This window comes from Lutra lutra, chromosome 9 (assembly GCF_902655055.1).
Source record: "Lutra lutra chromosome 9, mLutLut1.2, whole genome shotgun sequence".
Lineage (NCBI taxonomy): Eukaryota > Metazoa > Chordata > Mammalia > Carnivora > Mustelidae > Lutra > Lutra lutra.
Genome location: NC_062286.1, coordinates 101,344,813 through 101,372,039, shown reverse-complemented (window position 1 = coordinate 101,372,039; position 27,227 = coordinate 101,344,813). Strand labels below are relative to the sequence as shown.

General features: G+C 42.3%; 1 protein-coding gene across 2 annotated transcripts in view; it reads left to right on the top strand.

Moving 5' to 3' along the window:
* The window catches only part of PCSK2 (proprotein convertase subtilisin/kexin type 2), a 257,758-nt gene that overhangs the window by 217,100 nt on the left and 13,431 nt on the right, over positions 1–27,227 (top strand). For both annotated transcript variants that reach the window (XM_047745216.1, XM_047745217.1), the window contains exons 9-10: positions 18,317–18,532; positions 20,610–20,710. In XM_047745216.1, the coding sequence (XP_047601172.1) occupies positions 18,317–18,532; positions 20,610–20,710 (317 nt within the window). The remainder of the gene's footprint in view (positions 1–18,316; positions 18,533–20,609; positions 20,711–27,227) is intronic.

Here is a 27,227-nt window from a genome sequence, read left to right as displayed (position 1 = left end):
TTCGGTTAGTTAAGACAGCCGAGCATTGATCCACTTACAACTTATTTGCATCTGACACCTTGAGAGGCAGTCTTCCTTCGCTTTCTAACATCGTTCCTCAAAGGAGAAGCTTACAACAATTCCTGTATGCCATCATCAGCATTCAGCCCATCTGAGAGCCACAAGGTCCCCTGACATTTGAAAGGCACAGTACCATTTACAGAGGGGGCTTACCAACAGGATGGGGGCAGGGGTAGGAGGAGGTGGTGCCGCCCCATTTCAGTGCCTCAACAATTTGGAGGTTTTAGGATGAAATTTTGATACACAAACCGCTTGTTCGGTTACTGTGTTGTTCACTGTGTGGCTGGAGAGAAAAGGTTGCATATCCAAGGACCCAGGACCAGGTGACAGTACCCTGGGGAACACTTGGCAGATGTTATCCTTCCCCAGCAGACAGGGATTTCCACTGAGAAGCATTTTTTGACACCCAAGGCCAAAAAGAGAGATATGTAAGTGACGTCTGTCCTCGGTCTGAATTTACGATGCACATGGCATTCAATGCAGCAAATCCCCGAGTGGCTGCTGTCATTTTCCATGGACTTCTGAACTGCTCCCCACATCTCAAGTCTGGATATGTCTCTCTCCTCCATCTGTAGCCTCCCCTGCTGCAACTAGAAAGGCCCTTTCAAGTGTGATTGTTCTGGAAAACATGCCAACTGCACCAAAACTTAAAAAGAAAAATTGTTATGACTTATCTTCAGATGACAGCGTGTAAATATTTTAGAAAGTGAAGTGAGTATGATGAAAAATACATGATTTCTCACTCGACTTTCCCCCAAGCTGTGGGAATGGTTCTTTCCTTGTTTCAAGGTGACATTTTTTGGGGCAGAATTGTAGAATCTTGTAAGTGTTGGTGTATTATACATGAGCAAAGAGCTCCTCTCAGTTATCTGGTCTACTCTAAAGAGAAGTCTGCCTCGGAAAGGTAGTCTCCACTGAAACAAAGGAGGCAAATAATTACCTAGCTCACAAAGGTAGGTCTTGTACTTGTCTTTGAATTTTAGCATCTTGTGGATACGTTTTGTTTGACGGACATAGCAATGATAAAGAAAGAGGAAGAGGAAAAGGAGGCTGAAGGACCTTTTGGGGGATGCACTGTTTGCCATAGATCCTACCACCCCAAATTATCTGACCTCTATTTCACACATAAACATCACCTACCTGGCTCCTTACAGATCTGAGTTTGCATTTCCTATATTTCTTCAGTGAATGCTTAAGTGAGGCAGCAAGGAACAAAGAAGAGAAAAAGAAAGGAAAATTTTTCCCTTTATTTTTTTTTCCTTTTTATAGTCTACATGATGACCATACAATAAAAGCATTATTCACATTTTATATGGGAAGTAGGTAATAGTCACAGACCCCTGAATTATGAGATATCCAATAACTGACTTCTTTCTTAGTTTGGGATCCCATAAAAGCAGACCCCAAGACAAGAATTGAGTTCATGTAGTTGCTTTGGGAACTAAAGGGAAGACCAATAATGAAGGGGGAGGTATGACAGGGAAGAAAGTGGCCAATGAAGAGTGTGTCATCGAACCAGCTACCACTGGGAACAACTGGAGCTTAATCCCACTGGGAAACTGGAAAACCACGCCAAACAGGCACTGGAGTCATCCGTGCCAGATGTAAGGGAACTGGGGTAAAAGTCATGGTCAACCTAAATGGCACAACACTCTTGGTCCAGGGGCAGGTGTGCAGAACAGGCTTTGGGGAAAAAACCCTTCTACAAAGAGAGGCCTGTGCTGGCATTTGGAAATCCCCAGTGCACAGAAGGGCTAAGGAATGTGGGCTTATGCCCACTGCCACCTGCTACAAACTCCAGAGTGCAGTTTGACAAAACCTAATCCTGGGCTTAGAGTCCTCACTGTCTGGGAAATAAAGGACCAGTAGGGTGATGTGTTTGCTGGTCAGAAAGATGCAGGCCTTGCAGAGACTGGTAGAGTAACAGAGCCCACGTGTTGGGGGACCACAGGGTCTCACATTGCCCTGACAACCAGAAGAGACATTTAAACACCAGAGGGCCTTGAAAGTGACAGTTGATTCATGACCTTCTTTCCACACCTTGAGGAAGTGCAGCTACCCAGGGCAACCCGTGGTACGTCTGTGGTTGGCTCTGATGGCTATATCCCAGCCTCTGATTAATCATGGTTCAGGGTTGCTACTGGAGGGAGCATCTCAGGAATATTTAAAGACAAGGCTACAGAAAGTCCTCTGATGCACCAGTGAGACAGAGCTTTGATTGTTAATCAGGTAGTCCCTGGGGGATTGCACAGGGCAGAAGCACAGATCCTAGCTCTTTGGGCTGGAAAGTACAAAAGAGGGATCATTTGCAAAATGGTGGCTTGAAGGGCCCCATGCAGGCCAGGGAGGTGGAGGGCTGCCCAGGGAGACAGTGATGAACTGGGCATTGGCGGCACAAAGCCCTAGTGCAGCCCCCTGGAATTTAATCAGAGCAGTGGGTCTGACATGGTGGAAGTGAGTGCAGGGGCCTCTGGCAGGCAATGGATGCCTCCTGCCAAGGAACTCTCAGGAACAATCCATGAGCCCTGATTTATGCTCTGAAACCAAGCAACGGTTCACAGTTGGGCAGGAGCTGCCAAAGTGTGGAATCTGCGACCCAGTCTCTGAAATGATGGTTGCAGTTACAGTCCCTCCATTCATTTGTGATAAAGAGAAATGGAAGGCTGGTTGGTGGCTTTTGGGTGATTCCTTTCAAGTACTGGCCAGCCTGAGAAGGGATGGCAAACCATGATGGTTTCCCATTTTTAGCACTGAAAGTCCCACTTCCTGGGCAAATCGCCAACACTCGGTCACTCCCCTGTGGCTTTATTCATGGTAGTGACTTACCTGAACCCGGAGAAAACCCCAACCAGCTTGAGGGATTGACATGGATGTTAACCCTTCACCAACTCCAGTGACATCAGAAAGGCTAATCATGGTGTATTTGGATCCTTCTAGAAATGAGACAGGATTGCACAAGAGTCTTCCCTACAAAGCCTAGATGTGGCAAAACAGGTAGTAATTAGAGGCAACAATAGTAGGCACCATTAAACATGGCCTTGAGTAAAGGATTTAATCAGAACCAAGGGCAATGTACCACCCTCTGTTTGGCTTTTCTGGAACTTGTGACACCCCCAGGGCAGTCTTGAACTCCTGTGGAACCTGATGGGGACACAAAGCAGACTCTGTGATCCAGGGGCAATTGCCCAGCTGCACTGTCCTGGTGGCCGTTCATAGGAGCTCTCCAGGGGGACTGACCCCAGCTCCCACAGGGAGAACCTGCTCATCAGCTCACACCTGGCTGGCTTTTCTCCCTTTCCCATTTCACATTCCCCTGCCCCTAACATATGCTTCCTGAGATCATCCCTCCCCAAACTAACTATTACTCCCTGGTCCTTGTCTCAGTGTCTGGTTTTGAGGAACATAAACTGGACCTAGCCCCTTTCTCCTATAGGTGTATCCAGTAGCTTTCTGAAAGTAAGCCTAGCTCCTTACAGGACCATTCACCCTTCGTCCCCATTTAAGGACCTTTGTGCATTCACCACCACTTTCAGCACTGAGTACAGAAAAGAGTAGAAGTGATAAATCATGAACCCAACCCAATGGGAATATAATTCCCATTGTATTTTATGGGAAATATACTGTATGGGAATATAATTAATCACTTATATTGTGACAGAGAGGGACTCTCTAAGCATAAAAGCAAAGGGAAAATATTTACCAAAATATGTAATAAATATTACTACATATAACCTTTCAAAATTTCTGCAAGTCTGGTCATTGTTAAAACTCAGCAATGGATCTGTGGGGATTCATTATAGTATTCACTCTACTTTCGTTGTGCTTAGCATTTTTCAGATGAAAAGATTTTATTCATCCCCCAAAATAAAAAGCATTTCAGTTGGTGGATAAGTTGTCAAGAGGAAGAATACACATTTCAGGAAAAATGAAAACAGCAACTGCTCTAATATTATACAGATGGCTATTTGTGGCTTGGGATAAAAATTCCAGGGACTGCATTACACAGAGATTTCTTTCAATGCTATATCTGCTAGAAGGCAAATGGAATTGAACGTGATGAACTGTATCAGTCAGGAGAGGCTACATTAAGCTGTGGTAACAAAGAGCTCCAAAAGCTCAGAGGCTTCAAACCACAGGGGTTGATTTCTCATTCAGCTACACATCGCCATGGCCACTAGGGGGCTCTGCTTATCAGTTTCTCAGGGAACAGAGGGGACATCTGGAACATTGCTAGGCACTGTGCAGAGGGAAAGAGGGTGTTCTACAGCCACTGGAACTGACTAGTAAACAGTTCAGCCTAGAAATGACACTATATATCAGCCACTCCCACTCAAAACTCATTGATTAAATTGGCTTACAAGACCCCACCCAACCACAAGGGGATCAGGGACCCAGACAGTGGACAGCTAGAAATAGAAGTCATATAGCACCAATGACTACTACAATGAGTCCAGAAGAGCTGCTAGGTGACTCAAAAGGTAACCAGGGATCTAGTGAGGACAAACACAATGTCAAAGATGCTTGAGTAAAATTGTTCAACAAACTGTGAGCACAGAAAGGCAATAACTGTAAGTCAGTACATTGTTTCATAGTTAAAATATGTATTTGCAAAAAATAATTAGCTTATGCAATATAGTGGGAAATTTTCTGCAAGTCAAAACACAATATATATTTAACTTAATAGAAGATTAAATAAATACATATTAAATAAATACATATGTAATATAAATGACAAAAATTTGGCTAAAGTCTTTAATATAGAAAGAGCTCTAACAAATCAGTAAAAAGAAGATGAAAGGAAAAAAGGCAAAGGATATTATCTTTGAGGCTTGGTGCTTTGTTAAGCTATTATAAAGAAACAATACAAATGAGCAATAAGGATGCAAAAAGAAACTCAACTGGCCGTGGAAAAATACATAACTCAAACAACAAGGTACCATTTTGCCCACAAAATTGGCAAAATTAGTTTTGAAACTGTATGATTCTAAATCTTGACCCACAGGGGCTGATTGTGGAATTCTTATATATTGCTGGTAAAAAAAAAAAAAAAATTGTTAACAAGCTTTATAAAGAGTAGTAGCTTGGCAGTATGGATCAAAAATCTTTGAACACTCATTCCTTTTACCCTAAATTCTTTTAGAAAGTCTGCCTAGGACACTTGGGTGGCTCAATCGGTTGAGCACTGGACTCTTGGTTTGGGATCAGGTCATGATCTTGAGGTTCTGAGATCAAGCCCCACCATCAGACTCTGTGTTCAGTGCAGTCTGCTGGAGATTCTCTCCCTCTCTCTCCCCTTCTGCCCCTCCTCCCACTCTCATTGTACTCTCTCTCTTTCTTAAATAAATAAACAAAATATTTTTTAAAAAATGGAAATGTGCTTAAGGAAATAAACAGAAATGCAAAGACATATATAAAATGATGTTCATTCAGAATTTTAAAACTTAGAAGCAGCCTTCCATATATGTCTAAGAGAAAGAGTAAATAAATTATGGAATGGCTATTTAATACAACTAGCAAAAATTACAACATAGAGGAATATTTAATTATATCAGGAAATGTTTTGCTATTATAGTAAAAATACATTTGAAGCAGGGCCACAAAAATGGATATATTTTATGATCCTAATTTCATTCTTTAATCTATCCTTATACTTCACATTTGTATACTAAACTGGCAGGGATCCACAAAATATCACCAGGGATTTTCTATTCGTGGAAGATTATAAAGGATTTTTATTTTCCTCTTCAGGGACTAGATTTCAATTGCTCTGTAATAAACATGATTTTTGCAATAAAAATGCAATAACTTTTTTTAAAAGTACATCAGTGTTGTATTAAGATGTCCAGGTGACTGGAAAATAAAAAATTAGTATAACCGAGTGTTTTGGAAGAGGCTTGCCTCCCTGGCATCTGCAAGCAGGTAATACCAGTGGTGGGGAGCCTGGTCTGGTCATTTGCCCAGATCACTACACATTGGTGTGAGCAAGAGGAACTGACTCGCTTTGACCCCATTCTTCTCAAAGTGGGATTTTCACCTCCTAGGGCTGGTGATGTGCTGGGCGGGGGCACATAGAACTACAGCACCAGTCTCTGGCTAGAACTTTACTTTAGCTGACGGTAAACAATTTGAGACATTATTTTTATATTATGAACAAAATACAAAATCTGCATGAACTTTTACGGCATTTGCAAGGGGGGGAGTGATGTCAGCATCATGGCAGGGTGAGTCAATCCCTTTGTTTTTACCCTTTGATTTATAAGTGGGGCATCCATAGCCCAATAAGGGCCCCTCTGCACAGCACACCAGGACTCCAGAGAGAATCTAACATCTGTATACCTGAAGGTGGGTGGATTGGACCTTGTGGAGGACACAAAGTCAAGAGCATTGCAGCAGAACGCAGAGAGCACCAGCAGTGGTGCCTGTAACCCCAGTGACCCTGGCAGTGGCAGTGGCCCCAGAAACCAAGATAACCCCAGCAACCCAGGACAGCAGCAGCACCCGTGACCCCAGCACACCCGGCAGCAGTCCCAGCGACCCTGACAACCTCAGCGCTGATGATGACCCCCCTGCCCAAATAACTGTGACAGCTTCAGTGATCCCTCCAGAAGAGCAGGTGGAGGGTGGAAAGTGTGTGCTCCCGAATACAGCCATAAAGCCCTTAGGGAAGAGAGGAGGAGGCGGGGCGGGAAATCTGTGCTATATCGCCACCTTCTGGAAACCAAAAGAAAGGCCTTTAATTCCCAACCTCTTGAACTGTTAAAATCAAAGTAAACAAAACTTTACCAAAATGAGAAAGGTATTCACTACTTCGAATGTGCCAGCAGAGGCACATCTCATCAAACACCATGAAAAAAAATCACAGTAAGAAGGTATCACCAAAAGAAAATAACAGTTCTCCAGCAACCAATCTCCAAGTCACAGAAGATTAGGATCTGATAGAGAACTCAAAGTAGCTGTTAGGAAACCATTCAGCAAGCTACAAGAAGACTCAGAAAGGCAATTTAATGAACTTAGGAACAAAATAAAGAGAAGGAGTACTTTTCCAAGAAGACTGAAATTCTGGAGCTGTAGAGCTCAGTAGATGAGATGAAGAATGCATTAGAAAGTACTGGAAATAGTACAGATCAGATACAAGAGAAAATAGGTGAGCTGGAAAAATCAGAATCTAGAAATGATTCAGGTGGAAGAAGAGAGAGAACTAAGATTTTTAAGAAGCAAAGAAAAAGCTATCAGACTCTCCTAAGGGGACAAACATAAGAATAATGGGTATACCAGAAGAAGAGAAGGAGAGGGAGACAGGAGGGTTATTTAAAGAAACAGTAGCTGAAAATTTCCCAAACCTGAGGAAAGAACTAGCCAAAGCTAATAGGTCCACAAAGCTAATAAGTCACCTTAACGATCTGAATGCTGGAAGACCCTCTTCAAGACATATTATCATGAAGCTGTCAAAAATTGATGATCAAGGGACACCTGGGTGGCTCAGTTGGTTGGACGACTGCCTTCGGCTCAGGTCATGATCCCGGGGTCCCAGGATCGAGTCCCACATCAGGCTCCCGGTTCCATGGGGAGTCTGCTTCTCCCTCTGACCTTCTCCTAGCTCATGCTCTCTCTCACTGTCTCTCTCTCAAATAAATAAATAAAATCTTTAAAAAAAAATTGATGATCAAGAACGACTGTTAAGGCAGCCAGGGTGGGGGAGAAGAATGTAACCTACAAAGGAACCCCTATTAGATTATCAGCACATTTCTTCAACAGAAACTCTACAGGCCAGGAGAGAGTGAAATGTCATATTCAAAGTATTGAAAGATAAAAATTCCTAGCCAAGAATACTTTATCCATTAAATTGACCCTCCCAAATGAAGGAAAAAAGCAAACACATAGCTGAGGGAGTTCACCACCACGAACCTACCATTTAAAAAGTACCATTTAAAAAAAACTATTTTGGGACGCCTGGGTGGCTCAGTTGGTTGGACGACTGTCTTCGGCTCAGGTCGTGATCCCGGGGTTCCGGGATCGAGTCCCACATCGGGCTCCCGGCTCCATGGGGGGTCTGCTTCTCCCTCTGACCTTCTCCTTGCTCATGCTCTCTCTCACTGTCTCTCTCTCAAATAAATAAATAAAATCTTAAAAAAAAAACTATTTTTTTAAATTAACCTACCATAAAAGAATCATTTCATATATTAAATTATTTTATTATTTTATCATATTAGTTATTTTATCATATTAAATTATTTATTTAATTTTATTAACCTACCATCAAAAAAACATTAAAAAATGTTGAAAGCGGCTCTTCTACCTAAAATGAAAAGACAAAAATACCCCAAATTTTTACTAAAGTGATGGATAAAGTAAAAATTATAACCCTCTTTTAGACTAGGGTATTAAATGATTGTAGCATAAATTTTAAAAGAGAAAGGCATTAAAAATAAACATAGCTACCACAATTTGGCAACAAACTCACAGCATAAAAGGAGCTAATTTGTGACAACAAAAGCACAAAAGGGAAGGAGGAAAATGCCAGAACCTGTAGGGTTAAATGAAGATAAGTTGCTGTCAACAGAAAAAGGACTATTTTATCTATGAGATGTTTTACATAAACCTCATGGGAACTACAAAACGAAATCTAAAGCAAAGACAAAACACTTAAAAAGGTTGACAGGGTGGGACATTGAGCAAATTATCATAGAAAACCACCAACCTAAAAAGTAAATAAATGAAAGAAAAAGAAATAATGGAGATTCAAAACTTTTCAGTTTTCACAAGATAAAATGACAATAGTAAGTCCTCATCTATCAATAATCACCTTAGATGTAAATGGATTGAACTCGTCAATCAAAAAGAACAGAGCATCTGGATGGATTAAAACAAAGACCCAACTGTATGCTGCCTTCAGGAGACTCTTCTCAGCTCCAAAGACAAACATAGACTCAAAAGTGAAGGAGCAGAGGATGCTACCCCAAGAAATGGTAACCAAAAGAAAGTGGGTGTAGACATATTTATATTAGACAAAAGAGACTTCAAGCCAAAATTGGTAGCAAGGGACACAGTGGGACATTATATAATTATGATAAAAGAGTCAATACAAATCTTCCTGCACTTATGAGAGGGTTGCATCCTGATAAACCCATCACGAGTTAAAAATATAAGTTGAAAATGCATTTAATACACCTAACCTACCAAACATGATAGCTTAGCCTAGCCTACCTTAAATGTGCTAACAACACTTACATTAGCCCATAGTTGGGCAAAATCATCTAACACAAAGCCTATTTTATAATAAAGGGTTGAATATCTCAGGTAATTTCTTGACTACTGTACTGAAAGTGAAAAACAAAATGACTGTATGGGTACAGAATGGCTGTAAGTATATCAGTTGTTGGCCTTCATGATTGCGTTGCCACTGGGAACTGCACCTCACTACTGCTACCTGCTCTCAAGAGACAGTATCATACTGCATAGCACTAGACTGGGAAAAGATTAAAAACTCAAAATTTGAAGCACAGTTTCTATCCATGAATATCATTTTTGCACCATCAAAAAGTCAAAAAACCGTAAGTCAAACCATCATAAGTCAGGGAACCTCTGTTCATCAAGAAGATAATAGCAATTATAAATATATACACTTTCAACATCTGAGCACCAAAATATATTATGCAAATGCTAAAAAATCTCAAGGGAGAACTATACAATAGTACAATAACAGTAAGGGACTTCAATATCCCACTATCAACAATGGAGAGCTTGTGCAGACAGAAAATCAACAAGGACACATTGGAGTTGAACCACACTGTAGAACAAATAAATGGACCTAGGAGACATGTAGAGACATATAGGAGACATTTTCTGGTCTCCAAAGACCAGAAAAACAGTAGAAAGAACAACAACAGAATACACATTCTTAAGTGCACATGAACATTCTCCAGGATAGAACATATGATAGACCACAAAACTAATCTTAGAAAATGAAGATTGAGATCACATCAACTATCTTCTCTGACCACAATGGCATGAAATTGGAAGTCAACCAGAAGAAAGTGAGTAGATCTTCAAATATGTGGAAAATAAATAGCACATTTCTAAATAACCAATGAGTCAAAGAAGAAATCAAAAGGAAGACAAATTATGTTGAGACATATTAAAATGAAAATGCTTCATATCAAATTTTGTGGGATGCAGGAAAAACAGTTCTAAGAGGAAAGATTATACCAATAAACACATATTAAGAAATTAGGAAAAAAGAGGAACTAACTAGTCAAGCCCAAAGATAACAGAAGAAAGGAAATAAAAAAGCAAAAATAAATGAAACAAAGACCAGAAAAACAGCAGAAAGAATCAGCAGAACTAAAAACCATTACTTTAAAAAAATAAACAATATTGACAGCTAGACTAATTCCTTAGCTAGACTAATTCCTTAGCTAGACTAAAAAAAAGAGAGAGAAAGAGAGAGAGAAGACTCAAATAGAACTTGAAGTAAAAGAGGACACATTACTATGGATACTACAGAAATAAAGAGACTTATAAGAGACTACTACAGACAAATATATGCTAACAAATTACATAACCTGGTACAAATGGATAAATTTATAGTAACACACAACATACCTAGCATGAATCAGAAAAACAGAAAACCTGAACAGATCAGTAATGAATTAAGAAATTGTCAATGATGAGAAAACTCCCAACATGGAAAACTCTAGGGCCAGATGACTTCACTAGTTAATTCCACTGAACATTTAAGGAGGAATTAGCACTAATCCTCCTCAAAGTCTTCCAAAACATTGAGAAAAGCAACACCTTCAAACTCATCCTAGGAAGCCAGCATTATCTTGATAGCTAAACTGATAAGGATACCACAAGAAAAGAAACTCTAGATCAACAACCCTGATGAATATAGATGCAAAAATTCACAACAAAATATTAGCAAATTGAATTCAAGAATACATTAAAAGCACTATACACTACGATCAAGTGATATTTACCCTTGGGATGGAAGGGTAGTTCAACACATGCAAATCAATAAATGTAATTCATCACATCAACAACATGAAGATAAAAGCCACATGATATCTCAACAGATAACTGGAAAAGCTTTCGACAAAATACAATATCATTTCAGGATTAAAAAAATCTTAATAAATTGGATATAGAAGAAACACCTCAACACAATAAAGGCCATAAACAATAACCCCACATCTAACATTATATTCAATGGAGAAAATTTGAAAAGATTTCCTCTGAGATCAGGAACAAGACAAGGTCGCCTATTTAATATAGTATTAGAAGTCTTAGTTACAACAGTTAGGGTAAGAGAAAGAAATTAAAAGTATCCAAATTAGGAAGGAAGATGTAAAATTTTTGCTATTTGAGGATGATATGATGTTTTTAGAGAAAATCCCAAAGAGGCCACCAAACTGTTGGAATTAATGATTTCAGTCAAGTGACGGGCTGCAAAATCAGCTTGCAAGAATCAGTGGCACCTTAAAAAAAAAGAAAAGAAAAGAAAAGAATCAGTGGCATTCCTTTACACTAAGACAAATCACTGGGAAAAGAAATAAAGAAAAGTATCCCGACCAAAATAGCATCAAAAACAATAAAATACTTCGGAATAAACTTAAGGAAGTTAAAGAGCTATACGATGAATTCTACAAGACTTTGTTCAAAGAAACTGAAGACACAAATGAAAGACATTCCATGTTTGTGGATCAGAAGAATAAATATTGTTAAAACGGCCAAACCACTCAAAACCATCTAGAGATTCAATACAATCTCCATCAAAATACCAAAGAAATAATCCTAAAGTTTGTGTGAAACTACAAAAGGCCCTGAATAGCCAAAGCAATCCTGAGGAAAAAAAAAAAGCTAGAGGTATCACACTTCTTGATTTTAAACAGTACTGCACAGACACAGTAATAAAAAAAGTATGGTACTGGCACAAAAATAGACACATAGACCAATGGGACAGAATAGACAACCCAGAATTAAATGCTGGCATATAAGGTCAACTGATATTCAACAAGGAAGCCTACATTACCCTGGGGAAAGATCATCTCTTCAACAAATGGTTTTGGGAAAACTGGAGAAACACATACAAAACAATGAAACCAGCCTTTATCTCACACCACTCACAAAAATTAACTTAAAATGGATCAAATATTTAAATGTAAGACCTGATACCATGAAACTCCTAGAAGAAAACAGGGAATAAATTCATCAATATTGGTCTTGGCAATGATTTTTTGTACATGATGCTAAAAGCAAAAACAAAAACAAAACAACAAAAGCAAAAAATCAACAGATGGGACTACATCAAACTCCAAACTTCTGCACAGCAAAACAAACAACAAAGTGGGACAACAACCTACAGAATGGGAGAAAATTTTTGCAAACTATGTATCAGATAAAGGGTGAAGATCCAAAATATACAAAGAACTCACACAACTTAATAAAAAACCAAATTCTATTAAAAATAGAAGAACTAGGAGCACCTGGGTGGCTCAGTGGGTTAAAGCCTCTGCCTTTGGCTCGGGTCATGATCTCAGGGTCCTGGGATTGAGCCCTGCATCGGGCTCTCTGCTCAGTGGGGAGCCTGCTTCCTCCCTTCTCTCTCTCTGCCTGTCTCTCTGCCTACTTGTGATCTGTCAAATAAATAAATAATAAAAATCTTTAAAAAAAAATAGAAGAACTAGATAGTCATTTGTCCATAGAGGATATACAGATGGCCACTAGGCACATGAGAAGATGCTTAAGGTCACTAATCATTGGGGAGATACAATCAGAACCACAATGAAATGTTATCTCACTCCTGTTAGAATGGCTAGCATCAAGAACACAAAAGACAGGGCGCCTGGGTGGCTCAGTGGGTTAAGCCGCTGCCTTCGGCTCAGGTCATGATCTCAGGGTCCTGGGATCGAGGCCCGCATCGGGCTCTCTGCTCGGCAGGGAGCCTGCTTCCCTCTCTCTCTCTCTCTGCCTGCCTCTCTGTCTACTTGTGATCTCTCTCTGTCAAATAAATAAATAAAATCTTTAAAAAAAAAAAAAAAAGAACACAAAAGACAAATGCTAAGAAGGATGTGGAGAAAAGGGAGCACTTGTGCACTGTTGGTAGGAATGCAAATTAGTACAACCACTATGGAAAACAATATGGTGGCTCTTCAAAAAGTTAAAATAGATTCTACCATGCAATCCAGCAATTCCACCTCTGGGTTTATATCTAAAAGAAGAGGAAACTGGATTTTGACAAGACATTTGCATGTTTATCACAGCATTGTTCACAATAGCCAAGATATGGAAACAACCCAAATGTCCATCCCTGGAAGAATGGATTAAAAATGCTGTGGATCCCAGGGCACCTGGGGGCTCAGTCAGTTAAGCATCTGACTCTTGATCTCAGGTCAGGTCTTGAGCTCAGGGTCATGAGTTCAAGCTCTTGGAGACTACTTTAAAAAAAAAAGTAGATTATGTATACAATGGAATATTATTTGGCCATGAAAAGGGAGGCTATCCTGGCATTTGCAACAACACATTATGCAAAATGAGAGAAGTCTGACAGAGAAATGCAAGTATCATACGATGTCACTTATGTGTAGAATCTAAAAGAGTCAAACCCATTAAAAACAAAAACAAAGAGTACAAAGGTACTTTATTTATAGTATATAAATATATCCAAGTAGGGGCACCTGGGTGGCTCAGTGGGTTAAAGCCTCTGCCTTCAGCTCAGGTCATGATCCCAGAGTCCTGGGATCAAGCCCCGCATTGGGCTCCCTGCTAAGCAGGAGCCTGCTTCTCCTCTCTCTCTGCCTGCCTCTCTGCCTACTTGTGATCTCTGTCTGTCAAATAAATAAATAAAAACTTAAAAAATATATCTAAGTAATACACTGTCTACCTTAAGTTTACAAAATGTAACATGTCAAATTTATTACATAATAATAAAAAAAGAAATTTAGGGCTTGTGAGAGGCTGCTTTAGGCTATGCCCTTAAAAAGTGCAAGTTCAAGGAACACCTGGGTGGCTCAGTGGGTTAAGCCTCTGCCTCCGGCTCAAGTCATGATCCCAGGGTCCTGGGATTGAGCCCCACATCAAGCTCCCTGCTCAGTGAGAGCCTGCCTCTCCCTCTCCTCCCCGCCCATGCTCTCTGTCACTATCTCTGTCACTATCTCTGTCTCTCTCTTTCTCAAATAAATAAATCTTAAAAACAAAAACAAACAAACAACAAAAAAAAAAAAAAACAAGTTCCAGCTAACTGCCCTTTGCCAATAGGTTAGAGTGTTAGCCTTGGCACCGCTGACACTTTGGGCAGGATGGTTGTTCCTTGTGTGGGGGTGGGTGTAGTAGGGGGTGGTCTGGTGCCTCATAAAAGCTTAGTAGCATCCTTGGCCTCTATCCATGAGAAGCTCATAGTGCATGCACACACATCTTCCCACTAGATGCTAGCAATGATCATCCAAAATGCCTCCCAGCGGTGTCCCATGTCCTGTTGGAGCACAAAATCCCCCCCAGGTGAGAAACTCATTTCATGAAAACTTTTGAGAGACATTAATCTAGTCCCGCTAAACTCTGGTTCAAAGAGACCCCTGGTTCAAAGACGGAATTCAAAGTAAAGCTGTACCATGTATTTTTTTCATCAAAATGCACTTGCTTTCTTTAAAAAAAAAAAAATTAAAGTAGGCGGGGAGAAGGGAACTCCGGTAAATAAAGGGTCGGGGCAAGTCTGACCTGTACTACCGAACAAGGGTGGGAGGGTATCAGCAGACAGCCCACCCTCGAGGGCCCCTCTCCCTCCTGCCTGGAAGACTGCTACTCCATTGCCTCCCGAGTCTCTGGGTGAGCCTCTCACACCCCAGCGGGGCTTTGGTTCTCCTTTACCACCTGTTCTCCGGATAAAATTCCCTCTGTTGAACTGCCCAGTGTGGCAATATTTGCCTGACAGAACCTTGATTGATACAGTACATATATTAGGATGTTAAATTTATAAGTTGACTTGGGGAAAATGGACATCTCTGGGATGCTTTCTTTCTATCCAAGAGCATGATGGGTTGATGTGTCTTTCCATTGGGTCAGATCTTCATCTGTATCCCTCCAGAGAGTTTCAAAGTCTTATTTAGTCCTTAGCTCTTTTTGTCCTTTTTTTTTCATTTCATGAGTTACTTTCTATGTTTTTTATCCTTTGTGTGGCTAACATAAATGGTGCCAGGTGTAGGCTTGCTGTAAGGATTAACATGTAGTTAAATATGTTACTTAGTACTTAGTACTAAGTACTTAGAGCAGTACCTGGGATACAGTAAGTGGCCTAGTAGTGCTGCTTCTGATTATCATCTTAGTTTCTTCCACGGTATTGTCCCACTGATTATTGTTGGAATATGGGTCCTAGTTGTTCTTTCTCTGTTTCTGCCCAGCTCCTGTTCAGTAGGAGCTAGGAGCAGAACTGGATCTTGGGGCATCATTTTTACAGGAAAATGAGGTTTGCCAATAACAGACCCATCCCATGTGGTTATGAGAAGCACACCTCTAGTCCTTCTATAGATATCCTTTTCCCATGCGACTGTCCCCAGACTATTTGGGGACTATTTGGTGCTGATACCGAATCACTAGTACCATGGATATAACTACTGTTACCTGATGTAAACACACACACACACACACATCCCTTAGGAAAACAAAGCTTAATATTCCTAGGAATCCCAGTATTCTTGTGGGCAGGTCTGACAGTACAATGCAAAACTAATGTTTGTGGCTTACTCTTAAGAAATAGGCTGACAGGGGCGCCTGGGTGGCTCAGTGGGTTAAGCCGCTGCCTTCGGCTCGGGTCATGATCTCAGAGTCCTGGGATCGAGCCCCGCATCGGGCTCTCTGCTTGGCGGGGAGCCTGCTTCCTCCTCTCTCTCTGCCTGCCTCTCTGCCTGCTTGTGATCTCTCTGTCAAATAAATAAATAAAATCTTTAAAAAAAAAAAAAAGAAAGAAATAGGCTGACAGCTGCCCTCTGTGAGCCAGCGGCTTGCCAAATTGCCCCGAAACTCAATAGTTTAAAGTAACAACGATTCACATCCTACTCCTGGGTCTCTAGGTCTGCTGGGTTGTTCTGCCGATCTGGGCCAGCCTCGGCTCCTCGAAGCTGGTCTCACACATGCATCTGTGGTCAGCCTGGGGGGTGAACTACAGACGGGCTCGTCTGGGGTGGCCTCCTTCACGTCTGCTGGGTGTTGCCGGGGTAGTGAATCTGACTGCGCTCTATCATCAACCAGAAGGCTAACAGGTTTGTTTCACGTGCGACAGAATTGAGAGAGAAGAGATAGGCACAGAGCTTCTTGAGACCTATGCTTGGAACTGACAATAGCACTACTTTCCACCACTTTCTCTCAAGCAAAGCAAAGACGAGAAGCCAGATTCAAGGGCAGGACTACAAAGTCACATTGTAAAGAAGGCATGAATACAGAGAAGCCTGACAAATGAGAGTCACAATTGTCTCCCACACACCCGACACCACGGTGACAAGGTGCTGATTTCCTTTTTGCAAAGGTTTCTTTGTCACACTAGTAGCCCAACTGTGGTTTGGGTCGGGGGAAGTTCCACATCTGGTGGGCTTTGCCCATTCACACGAATTCACACCTGTTTTGCTTTCATCGGCTGCCACTGCTTGATGTTGAGCCCAGTGTGAGTCTGTTTGAGAGGGCGATCCCATACCAGCTCTCAGGACAGTACACTTCCCTCTCTGTCCTGGTTTCTGAGAGCTGGTTTCGATGGCGTTTTCCAGTATAGATTGACCAAGACGTAGCAGGCCGTTCTCAGCTGGTGGCTGAATAAATCTTTGTTGATGTATCGACTCAGTCAGTCACGGGCTAATTAACTCCAAGTCCTGTTAGAAGCAATCGAAATGTCTTTTCTCACTGTCAGATGGCAGACAGATCTTGGAGGTAATCTGGTCATCTCCTAGCCTTCTGGCATCTCTGCCTGGATGCCCCTGAGTCAGGACCATAGTGCCCTGGTGGCCATGCAGGGACAGACTTTTTCTGCCACAGCAGTGTGTCTTCTTGCCCTTGAGGGTTACAGAGCCACCCTGGGCCAGGCTGTACACCTGTGCTCACCTCCCACACCACTGCTCTGCTGTGCCCACCTCGCCCGCAGGGGAACAAGAGGAGCCCCTGCCCAACTGCCCCCAGGGTCAGAACATAGGAAGCCAGAGGGAATGGCCACTTCTGGGTTGTGGAGATAAAGCGAATAGTCCTAGAAGTCAGAACGGGAAAAGAAGAACATATGCAATAAGAACGTGGTTGAACAGAAGAACAACGTGAACCGTAGGTATTTGTAACTGAGCTTGCCGTTCATAACTAATTAGCATAGGGCAGTAATCACTGTGCATATCATTATGTATTTGAAGTTATTTTTATTTATGTTAAACTTTCTTCCTATATTTGGTGTTCCCTTACACAGGTTAAAATGTCATATACTACTGTGTTTAAAGGAATTCTAGGGGCTCCTGGGTGACTCAGTCAGTTACGAGTCTGACTTTCAACTTCCACCCAAGTCATGATGTCAAGGTCATGAGGTTGAGTCCCACGTGGGGCTCCATACTGGACATGAAGCCTGCTTGGAATTCTCTTTCTCCCTCTCCCTCCACCCCAAGCCCCCAAAAGAATTCTAGTATGATCCAATCAGGTAAAAAAATATATATACACACATGAGCATGTATATACATATGATTTGCAAGATTTTTATATTTTGGAGTAAAATGTGCATCTATATATATGTAAATGCATATATAAGCAATATATAAAATCAAAGAGATATATAAATATCTTTGACCTCTTGCAGAGCTAAGTATAAACATATATATACATTTACGTTTTTGCTGAAAAGTGTCTGAAAGGAGGAACAGGAATTGAGGAATAATGATTACAAGTAGGAAAGGTTTTTCTTTAATTTTCTTTTCAATATACTCTGGTTTTTTTCACCAGAGTAAAAAGTACAGCTTTTTAAAAGAAGTTTACTTGTAAATTTTAAGGTGAGGTGAGGTGACCCCCACCTCAAACAGTAAATTAGGGTAACTTCCCTACACAAGAACGAGAATGCTTAAGACCTCAGGGGCAGGAGCGTGGCTTTTCAGGGGGACAGAATCACACCGAGCTGCTGAGGAAGGCTGGGTCCTGAGCTCCCTCGGGAGCCGCCCCCTCCTTGGGCCAGGACCCCGGCAGCCCCGGAGCAGGCGCTCGCGGAACCTGGTGGCCTCTCTCCCTGCCCCCCCCCCACCGACCGCAACCCCAGGGCCGAGGCGGCAAAGGCAGCATCTACGTGTGGGCCTCTGGGGACGGTGGCAGCTACGACGACTGCAACTGTGACGGCTACGCCTCCAGCATGTGGACCATCTCCATCAACTCGGCCATCAATGACGGCAGGACCGCCCTGTATGACGAGAGCTGTTCCTCCACCTTGGCCTCCACCTTCAGCAACGGCAGGAAGAGGAACCCCGAGGCCGGCGTGGTGAGTGTGATCCCCACCCATGGTGAGGCAGTGGAGTGCACCCGTGCTGCCTGACGCCATGCAGACGCTGGGTGACTTCGTGAGCTACCACTGGATGAGGTCACCGGAGGAAGGGGCTCTTCCCTCCTACCTTCAAATGGTCTGCACCTGTTTGGAGGCTCTGGAGATCCATTGTCTTCCAGGCCTGATAATGTTTTGTTACCAATGTAGAGCCACGCGGTATGCAAGTTGGAAGCAATAATTGTGATCTCTTTCCAGCTCATTTTCCATTGATTGTCTTTCTTGTTTATTGTTTTGCCTTGCAAAAAGTGGTGAACTCTAATGATCAAAAAGTTGCCTCAGCACACCACTTTAAAGAGCTAATATTAACAACTGGGCCATTGTGCCATCTGAGCCAAGAACCCATCCATTTATTACAGCAATTAAAAAATAGCCTCCATTGGAGGACTTCTCTAAGTCCATAAGCCCTCCAGTGCACACATGAATTTTTTCAAGGCAACAGTAGTGGTTTTCACCATATTTTAAAATATGTCCATGATTGAGGAAACAAAAAGTTTAAAAATCCCAGACTTGGATTATTTATTGCATTTTTCTGAGCGGCACTCCCTTCCTGGGCATCTTGGTAATATGGTGAATTTTCCAAGTCCCCTTAAAATATTTATCTAGAGAACATAATGAATTTTTTTGGATCTCTTCCTCTCTCTGGGTAGTTCACTCACATATCACCCTTTCCGTAGAACTCCCAGCCTGAAATTTGGGAGTTGTTCCGTAATCCTGCTGAACTACAGCTCGACTGGCCACCTACCTCCACTGGGGTCCCCCAAGGGAGGAAAGGAGCTCAGAACACAATCATCATTACCAACCAGAATTCCAGTCCCAAATTCCTGCCTGGGCTCTGCCTTGGCAAGCTGGCCTGGCTCTCATGTGAGCCAGGATGTCTCTTTACCCGGAAGGGACACAGACTTGACCTGGCTCTCTCTTTGGTCTTGGTGAGAACAGCGAGTGTCCCTCCTCCTCCCAAGCAGGAGGCTTCAGCCTCTCCTATCTTGGGGGAACTCTATGGACAGAAAAGACAGAAAGAGCAGAGCAGAAACGAAGCGAGGGAGACCCCAATCCTATTGTGCTTGTGATGCTTCTACCTCCCCCTACCCCAAGGGTGTCACTTTGTCCTCAACCTTATCTATGACTCTCTGCTTGGATTGGGGAAGGGCCTTGACTTCTACCTGAATATTGTAATTTTCCCCAATAGATGTCTTAAACCTCCCTAGTACTTTGTCCTTCAAAATAATAGGCCCATATGAGGATTCTACAGACAAACAGAGGAAGGAGAACTCCTGTGGCTTAAAGGTGATCATAATGAAAACCCTTGCTTTCACCCCGGCCCATTGAAAAATGAGGGCTTTTTTTTTTCTCTTTGTGAAAGTCCTTTAAAACCTGTTTGATCGGTCTCCCCACTTAAGAACTGTGGAAGCAATTTCTCACACATCTGTTATCTTGGCTTCCTGAGTCCCAGCATCTCTTCATAAGATATAGAGAAACATTCTCTTTTTAATGGTCTGTCCTTCTAGGCAAACTTAAGCTGAGCATGTTTATTCTTCCATCTTTGAGAAGGACACCCTTTCGTTTGTGAATGGAAAAAATTGATGCAATGGCATCTGGGTTTTCCAAACCAATCCCAATGCAAAAGTCCTCCCCATTGCATGGACTTGGTGGTAGTACCGACTTGTCACTTTCCACCTACAGGGGTTTTCCTTTCAGAATCCAGGAAATAAATGTCTCTCTAGTTTCTGGAATAACTGTAAATATGCTTGTCTTAAAACACTTGACTTCTTTTTATCTTGTGAACACTAATAACTATAACTGATGGTCCCTTTTTGAATGGGCTACTAGGAAGCTCAAATAAAATGTGTGGCAAGATAGACAGATGGACGCTAAGCCTATTGTTACCTTTATCTTAATCTTCTTCAGAACGAGGCAGAGTTTAAATCAAAGAAACAGATAATCCTCTGCTTCATATTGTTAGGGGATTCGAAGTAGAGTGACCTCTTCACTCATTACTGAACATCTTCCCTTTCAGGCGACTACAGATTTGTATGGCAACTGCACCCTGAGGCATTCTGGGACATCCGCAGCTGCACCCGAGGCAGCTGGAGTGTTTGCACTGGCTTTAGAGGCTAAGTATGTTTCCATCTCGGGGCAGAGGGTGGACTAACATGTGTCTCTCCACCCAATCCCAGGTGCCCATGGAGGCAAAAGTGGGTATGGGAGCCTGTGGAGGGTCAGGGCCAGTGAACTGTGATGGACATTTCTAAAGCAACCATGGGCCCCAGATGATAAACACACACAGTCCACAAATAACATCCTTAGGAGAGCTCAGGACCAAACAGGGACACACAGATCTTTCTTTCTTTGTGAAAATCATCGTATTATCCTCTCTGGATCCTCTGGCTATTTTACTCCAATAATACAATCAGCTAAATGAAGGAAAACTATTGCCAAACTGGTATCCAGCAAGCTCTTTCAGAACCCGTGGCGAGGAGGGTGCTCTCACTCAAGATTTGTTAACTTATAAGGTGAGTTCTCTTTCAGCACTGATGCAAGGTAGACCAGGAAATGGACTTTACTGAGAAACCTTCTTAGTTACAGGTAAGAGGAGGCTGTCCTCTCGGTTCTCACCATACCACGGAGAAGCCACGTATTGCTGTTTCTGGACACACCTTAAATTTGATCCTCAGCAGAGGTTCCTGCCCACCTGTCATTTTGTCTTCCCTTAGGGCAAGCCAGAGGCTGGCCCTGGGTTTGAGGAATGAGCATGTGGGCTTCAAGCATCACCCAGGTGCTGGGAGCACATATGCCCAGGCTGCAGGGAGCCTGCTCAAGAACGGAGCACCAGCCAGTGTGAGAAGTTGGATTCAGGCCCCTGGGGAAGGGGTGTTGATTTCCCATCCTTGTCAGCCATTGCTGAGCAACTGGAGCTTCTAGCGTCCATCTCCGGGCAACCCTACTCATCTCTCTCCATAAATACAGTGTGATTTCTGACTTGCAAAGGAGGTAAGAGTTGATTCTTAGATAGGAAAGGACTTTGAAAGAGTCTCTAGTCTGATACTCAGTCTTCAAGCAGAAAAGGCATCACCATTCTCCTTTTACAGATAAGGCCCCACATTGGAAGTGACTCCTCTCTTTGAACCAGGCCAACCTTTGATTCTTCTAACAAAAGTCATGTGGAAAACTTAGGATTCCAGCAGACACTGATGGAAGTGTGTTTCTATTAAGTGAGGAGACTAAAACTTCTTGAAGATGAAACAGTTCATCTCAAGGTCTATCTGGCCTGGGTGTCTGAGCTGGATCTGCTCACTCCAGCCAGGAGCAGATAAAGAGAGGGAACCTGCTGTTGAGCCTTGCAGAGAACAGGAAGAAGGGGTGCTCCAGAACTGAGAAGGGGGTTCTGGTCACCCTTTAAATCTAAGAAGGTAGACCTTGACTCAAGTCTCCTTGCATTTTGGAAAGCAAAAAGTCAATTGCTTAGGCCTCTATGTACACAAAGGGACAGTCCAAATTGATAAAGTAATGGAACAAGGCTGTTGGATATCTGAACAGGCTCATGGGCTCTGCACAAATGAGTCACCATTCTTTGACACATGGTTGCAGATAGCCTTACAGAAAAGAAGTCACCATGCAGTCTGTTTTGTTTTGGAGCAATGGTCATGATTTTAATTCTTTCTTGCCATAAACAGGAAAAAAGTGATATCTGACAGGTAGTGGTTCAAGTCCATTGTAGGATCTAGTCCTAAAATTCCTGAGAACACCAACTGCTTGATGTTAGGGACAGCCCCGGAGACAAAAGTTGGTGCAGGCAGTTTATTAAGGAAGGGCTCTCCGGAGAAACCAGGCTAAAGTAGAGGATGCAGGTTAAGGATGGGGGAAAATCCAAGCAAGGAAGCAATTTCAGAAGTTCTGGCCTCAGCCCAATCCCATGGGGAGCTCTGCAGTGTAGGTGATGCCTCAGGACTTGTTCTTCCTCAAGGCAAGGATGCTGGGCTGCTATGTTCTGGAGCTGGTCTGTCACCAGCTGAGAGCCACGCCCTAGGAAGGAAACTCCAAGGGATTTCTGGCTTTCTATACCTATAGCAAAGCGTCTCTAGCAGCCAGCAGTTAAAACCAATGGTCAGAACAAAGCAGCCCTAAGAGAGAGTCCAGAGGGAGCAAGAGGGAAAGCCACTCCATGAACAGTTCCTACAGCTAATCTCTCGTTATTGTGATACCAGACAGCTAGGAGTTCTTGGCAACATAGGACAGCTGTCGAGGGCTGCTAGCCACCCACAGGTCCAATCAGAAAGCTTTTCCAAAGCAGTTTGAATGCAATAAATAAATTATTCCATGTAAATCTATACCCATCAGAACCACAAAAGAGGAACAGCCACCCCCAGGACTCCCAGGGGAAAAAAGGGAAGCCATTATTCCTTTGTCCATCCCAGTCACTACTTTCATAAAGTACTTTTCTGACAAATGCTTGAAAATGAATTCTTGAGTCCCAGGGAATATTGCTTACATTTCCCAGTGTGATCAACACTAGAAAAAATTTCAAATGATTTCTTTGCCCCAGAGGGTGGGAGGGTGAGGGTGGGGTGGGAACCATCTGGGACCCAGAGCTTTCTGTGTGTTTCTAGAGGGCTGAACTAGGTTTGAGGGGTCGATCATAAAGAGGCCAATTTTTGGCTTGAGAGAACCATCAGTAAAGTGGCCCACATACGGGACTAAAATAATGTTTACAAAACTGACCTTTTGGGAGACAGATTTTTTTTTTATACTCTTTATTGAAGTACAATTGACCCAGAGGAAAGGGCACAAATGTTAGATACAGCTCAATGACTTCCTACGAAATTAATAGACCCATGTAACCAGCATCTGAATCAAGCAACAGACCATTACCTAAGCACCGGGTGTGCTCTTTTGCGTAATAACACATCTGAGAGATTCCTCCATACTGTTCTATGTGGTTATAGGTTGTTCATACTCATTGTGAATTACTCCACTGTATAAATGAATCCTTGGGTTGTTTCCAGTTGAGGGCCATTATGAGTCCTATTGCTATGAACATGCTTACACGTCTTTCGGTGAACATAGGGATGCGTTTCTGTTGGGTTTATACTAGGGAGTCAAAAGGCTGAGTCATGGGGTATACATATGCACAGTTCCTGTAGATACCCCGAAAGAGTTTTACACAGTGGGGGTAACCATTGACCCTCCCTCTGGCAGTGTGAGTTACAGGTGCCCCACATCCTTGCCAACACTTGGTATTGCCAGTCTTCCACACTTTAGCCATTCATATGAGTGTTCAGTGGAATTGTATTATAGTTTTAATTTACATTTCCCTGATAACTGGGGAAGTGAAGCACTGTGGGTGGGGGCTAGTTTTTAAAATAATACATTCCTACATCTCAGCTAAGAGTCACTGAATGGAAATCTCTGGGACTGGATGGCCCAGGAATCTGTCTTTTCAAGCCCTGTTCCAGGGACTCCAGTCCTGGGCATCCAGTAAAGCAAGAACTCTATGAACCTGTGAATCCGGATACTGTTGTATGGCAGCTGAATGTCTGGACTCTGCCTCTGGCTAGGTCAAGATTGGAAACAAAATCCCAGATAACAAGAGCTAAACTGAGACAGGGTTTTATTTTTCTGTCACGGGAAATATAATACAGAGGTTGGGACCCCAGGGCTACCATGGGGGGTGCCACTGGGATTTGGGGAATCCAGCTCTTCCTAGATCTCTGCTCTTCCACCTTCATGTTCTCCAGATGCTGTTGGGGCGCTAGCCATCAAGTTTACATTTCAGATAGGAGAACAAGAAAAGCAAAGGGAAAAAAGAAATCCACCAGCTGAGTCAGCCTTGTTTAAAAGTTTTTCAAAAAAGCCCCACCCAGTAGCTTTTGCCTACTTCTCATTGACCACAGTCCTCAAGGGACCACCCTAGACTACAAAGGAGGCTGGGAAACGTAGCTTCGGAGCTAATGATATTGCTGTTCTCTATAAAATTGAGGGTTTCTTAATAGGAAAAGGGAGGATATACATGAGGGAGACAATAGTTGTATCTTCCAGCATCTAAGTGGGTGATTATTCGCCTCCTCTGGAAATCTGTTGTCTTATCTTAAAAGGACATGGGGCAGGAATCTAAATTTGTCACTAGTCCCCACATGATTCTGATGCAAGCAGCTCAGGGTCACAGTCTGAAGCCCCCTGGCTGGGATAACACAGGGACCCTACTGGTGGTTTTCTTGCCCTTGAGAGCTCCCCCATCGTGGCAGCCCTCCCTTTTAAAATATTGAGTTGTCTCTCTGTCCCCCTGGGCTGTAGGCTCTGAGAGAGCAGGGACCTTCCTAAGGAGGACCTTCAACCAAAACAGTGCCTGGACCTGATAGACGCTTAATGGACCTTCATGGAATCATTTCACTGTGCAGTACCTTACCATATATCTGTGCCTTATTCTCCAAATTATTAAATGCTTGAGAACGGGGAAGAACATGTCATGTTATTAGTCCTATAACACTGTTCACGGTGACCTTTATATTGTAGATAATCTGTAAATTTAGTTTTTTATTATTTAATAAGTATGACCTATAATTCTTGCCCTACTATGGTAAGAATAAAGCTTTATGCAGATGGAAGAAATACTGTTTCACACAGTAGTGTATGCTGTCAACTCTGAAATTGCTCAGAAGGGGGAATGAGGAGGGACTTAGTTTTACCTCTCAGACATACATAAATGGCTGGCCAAACAGTGTCACCGACTCAATAGCATGAGAATATGGACTACCTCTGATTTATTCCAGAAGTGAGAAGATCTTGGTTCTGACTGGTTCTCTCTGTCTCTCTCATGGGCCCCATGAGAATAAATCCATGGAGAAACGTCTACCTCCAATGTCTAACATCCCTCTCCAAGCTCCAGGAAGCATAGCAGGTTTTTGTGGCCAAACCCTTAGCAAAGATGGTAGATAATCCACCTGTCAGCCAGATTATCTCAAGATCACCAGATTCTCATTTATCAATACTTCTGTATTTAATGAATTCAGAATCCCACTCTGGCAAAATAATCAACTTCTTGAAGTTTCACACCATTCACTTGGGTCCTAGGGACCATATATCCAAGATATGTTTATATATTTCTCAAATGAACGGTGGTATTCCTTGAAACTTTCTCCTTAACCGCTGAAGGTCTACACTGCAAGAGGACATGAATCATTGGCGTCTTTTGGTTCTAATTCAGAACTTCAAACCAGTGAATGCTACATATGCTGAAATTTTATCAAATGAGTTATGTTGTTCCTAGTCTTGAATTATCTGACTTCCAACAAGAACGACAGTGCAGCGTTGTTCCAGCTTTTTGATTTGAAATAAATTTTGTGTTGCAACCCACAACATACACATACATACACAGAGTTTTATGAAAAATAGTTTCTTGTATTACATGCAATCCACACTATTACTCTTTTCTGTTCTATTCTGCTCATTTTTTAATGATAGTCCTGTTCATTAAATCATTGGTTCTCAAGCTTAGCTGTCTGTCTACTAGAATGACCTGGGAAGTGTTCACAGTTTCCAAAGTCTGGGTCCCACTCCCCGAGGTTCTGACTTAATTTGTCCAAGATGTGGCCTAAGCAATGGGATTTTAATGTCCTCACCAGGAGATTTTAATATGCAGCCCAGGTAAATAATCTATGCAATAAATTGATTTCCTGTCCCACAAATGGGTCCGACTTGCACTTTGAAAAACACAGGCAATGAATAATACTAGACACTGATTTCTCAAGACAGTGGCACCTGCAAACAGATTTGTTTATCCACTGGACAAACAGTGTACCAAGGGCTGCTGTCCTGGGCACTGGGGATAAATATATACTGAAGATACAATCTTTGCTGTTGAAGAAATGACAGCCTCATTTTCACAAATGGAGCATATCCATGTAACCAACACCCAGATCAAGAAACAGAGCACTGCCAGCACCCAGAAGCTCCCTTGCGCCACTATCCAATCCCTCATCCCAAGACTAACCACTAACTTGACTGCTAACAGCATAGATTACTTGGGTCTGGTTTTATACTTTAAAAAAATGGAATGATACAGAATGTTTTCTACTAGGTCTGGCTTCTTTAGGTTGACATTCTATTTGCAAAATCCATCTGTATTATTCAGAGTAGCTGTGGTTCATTTGTTCTTATGGTAGAACAGTATTTCACATCCTGCAAATACATCTCCATTGGTTTATTCATTTTACTGTGGTTGGACATTTGGGAACTTTGTAGTTTGGGCCCATGAACATTCAAATACACATGTCAGGTGGATATATACACACATTTATGTGGGATGCATACCTAGGAATGGAACTTCTAGGCCACAGCTTAGACACTTGCACAACATGAGAAGATACAGTCAAGCAGTTTTCCAAAATGTTTGCAGTAATTTACCTATCCATCTACAAAGTATGTGAGATCCAGAGGCTTCACGTCCTTGCCAACACTTAGTATTGTCAGTCTTTTTCAGTTCAGTTCAGCCATTCCAGTGTGTGTTAAAATGTGCATTTGAAGTAAATTTATTTAAGTAAGAAAGGCAAGATTTTGAAATTTATATGTATAATGGTTCTAAATGATGTGTGGAAATCCTCCCCTTACTTGCAGGTTCATAGATGTTCCAAAATCCTAC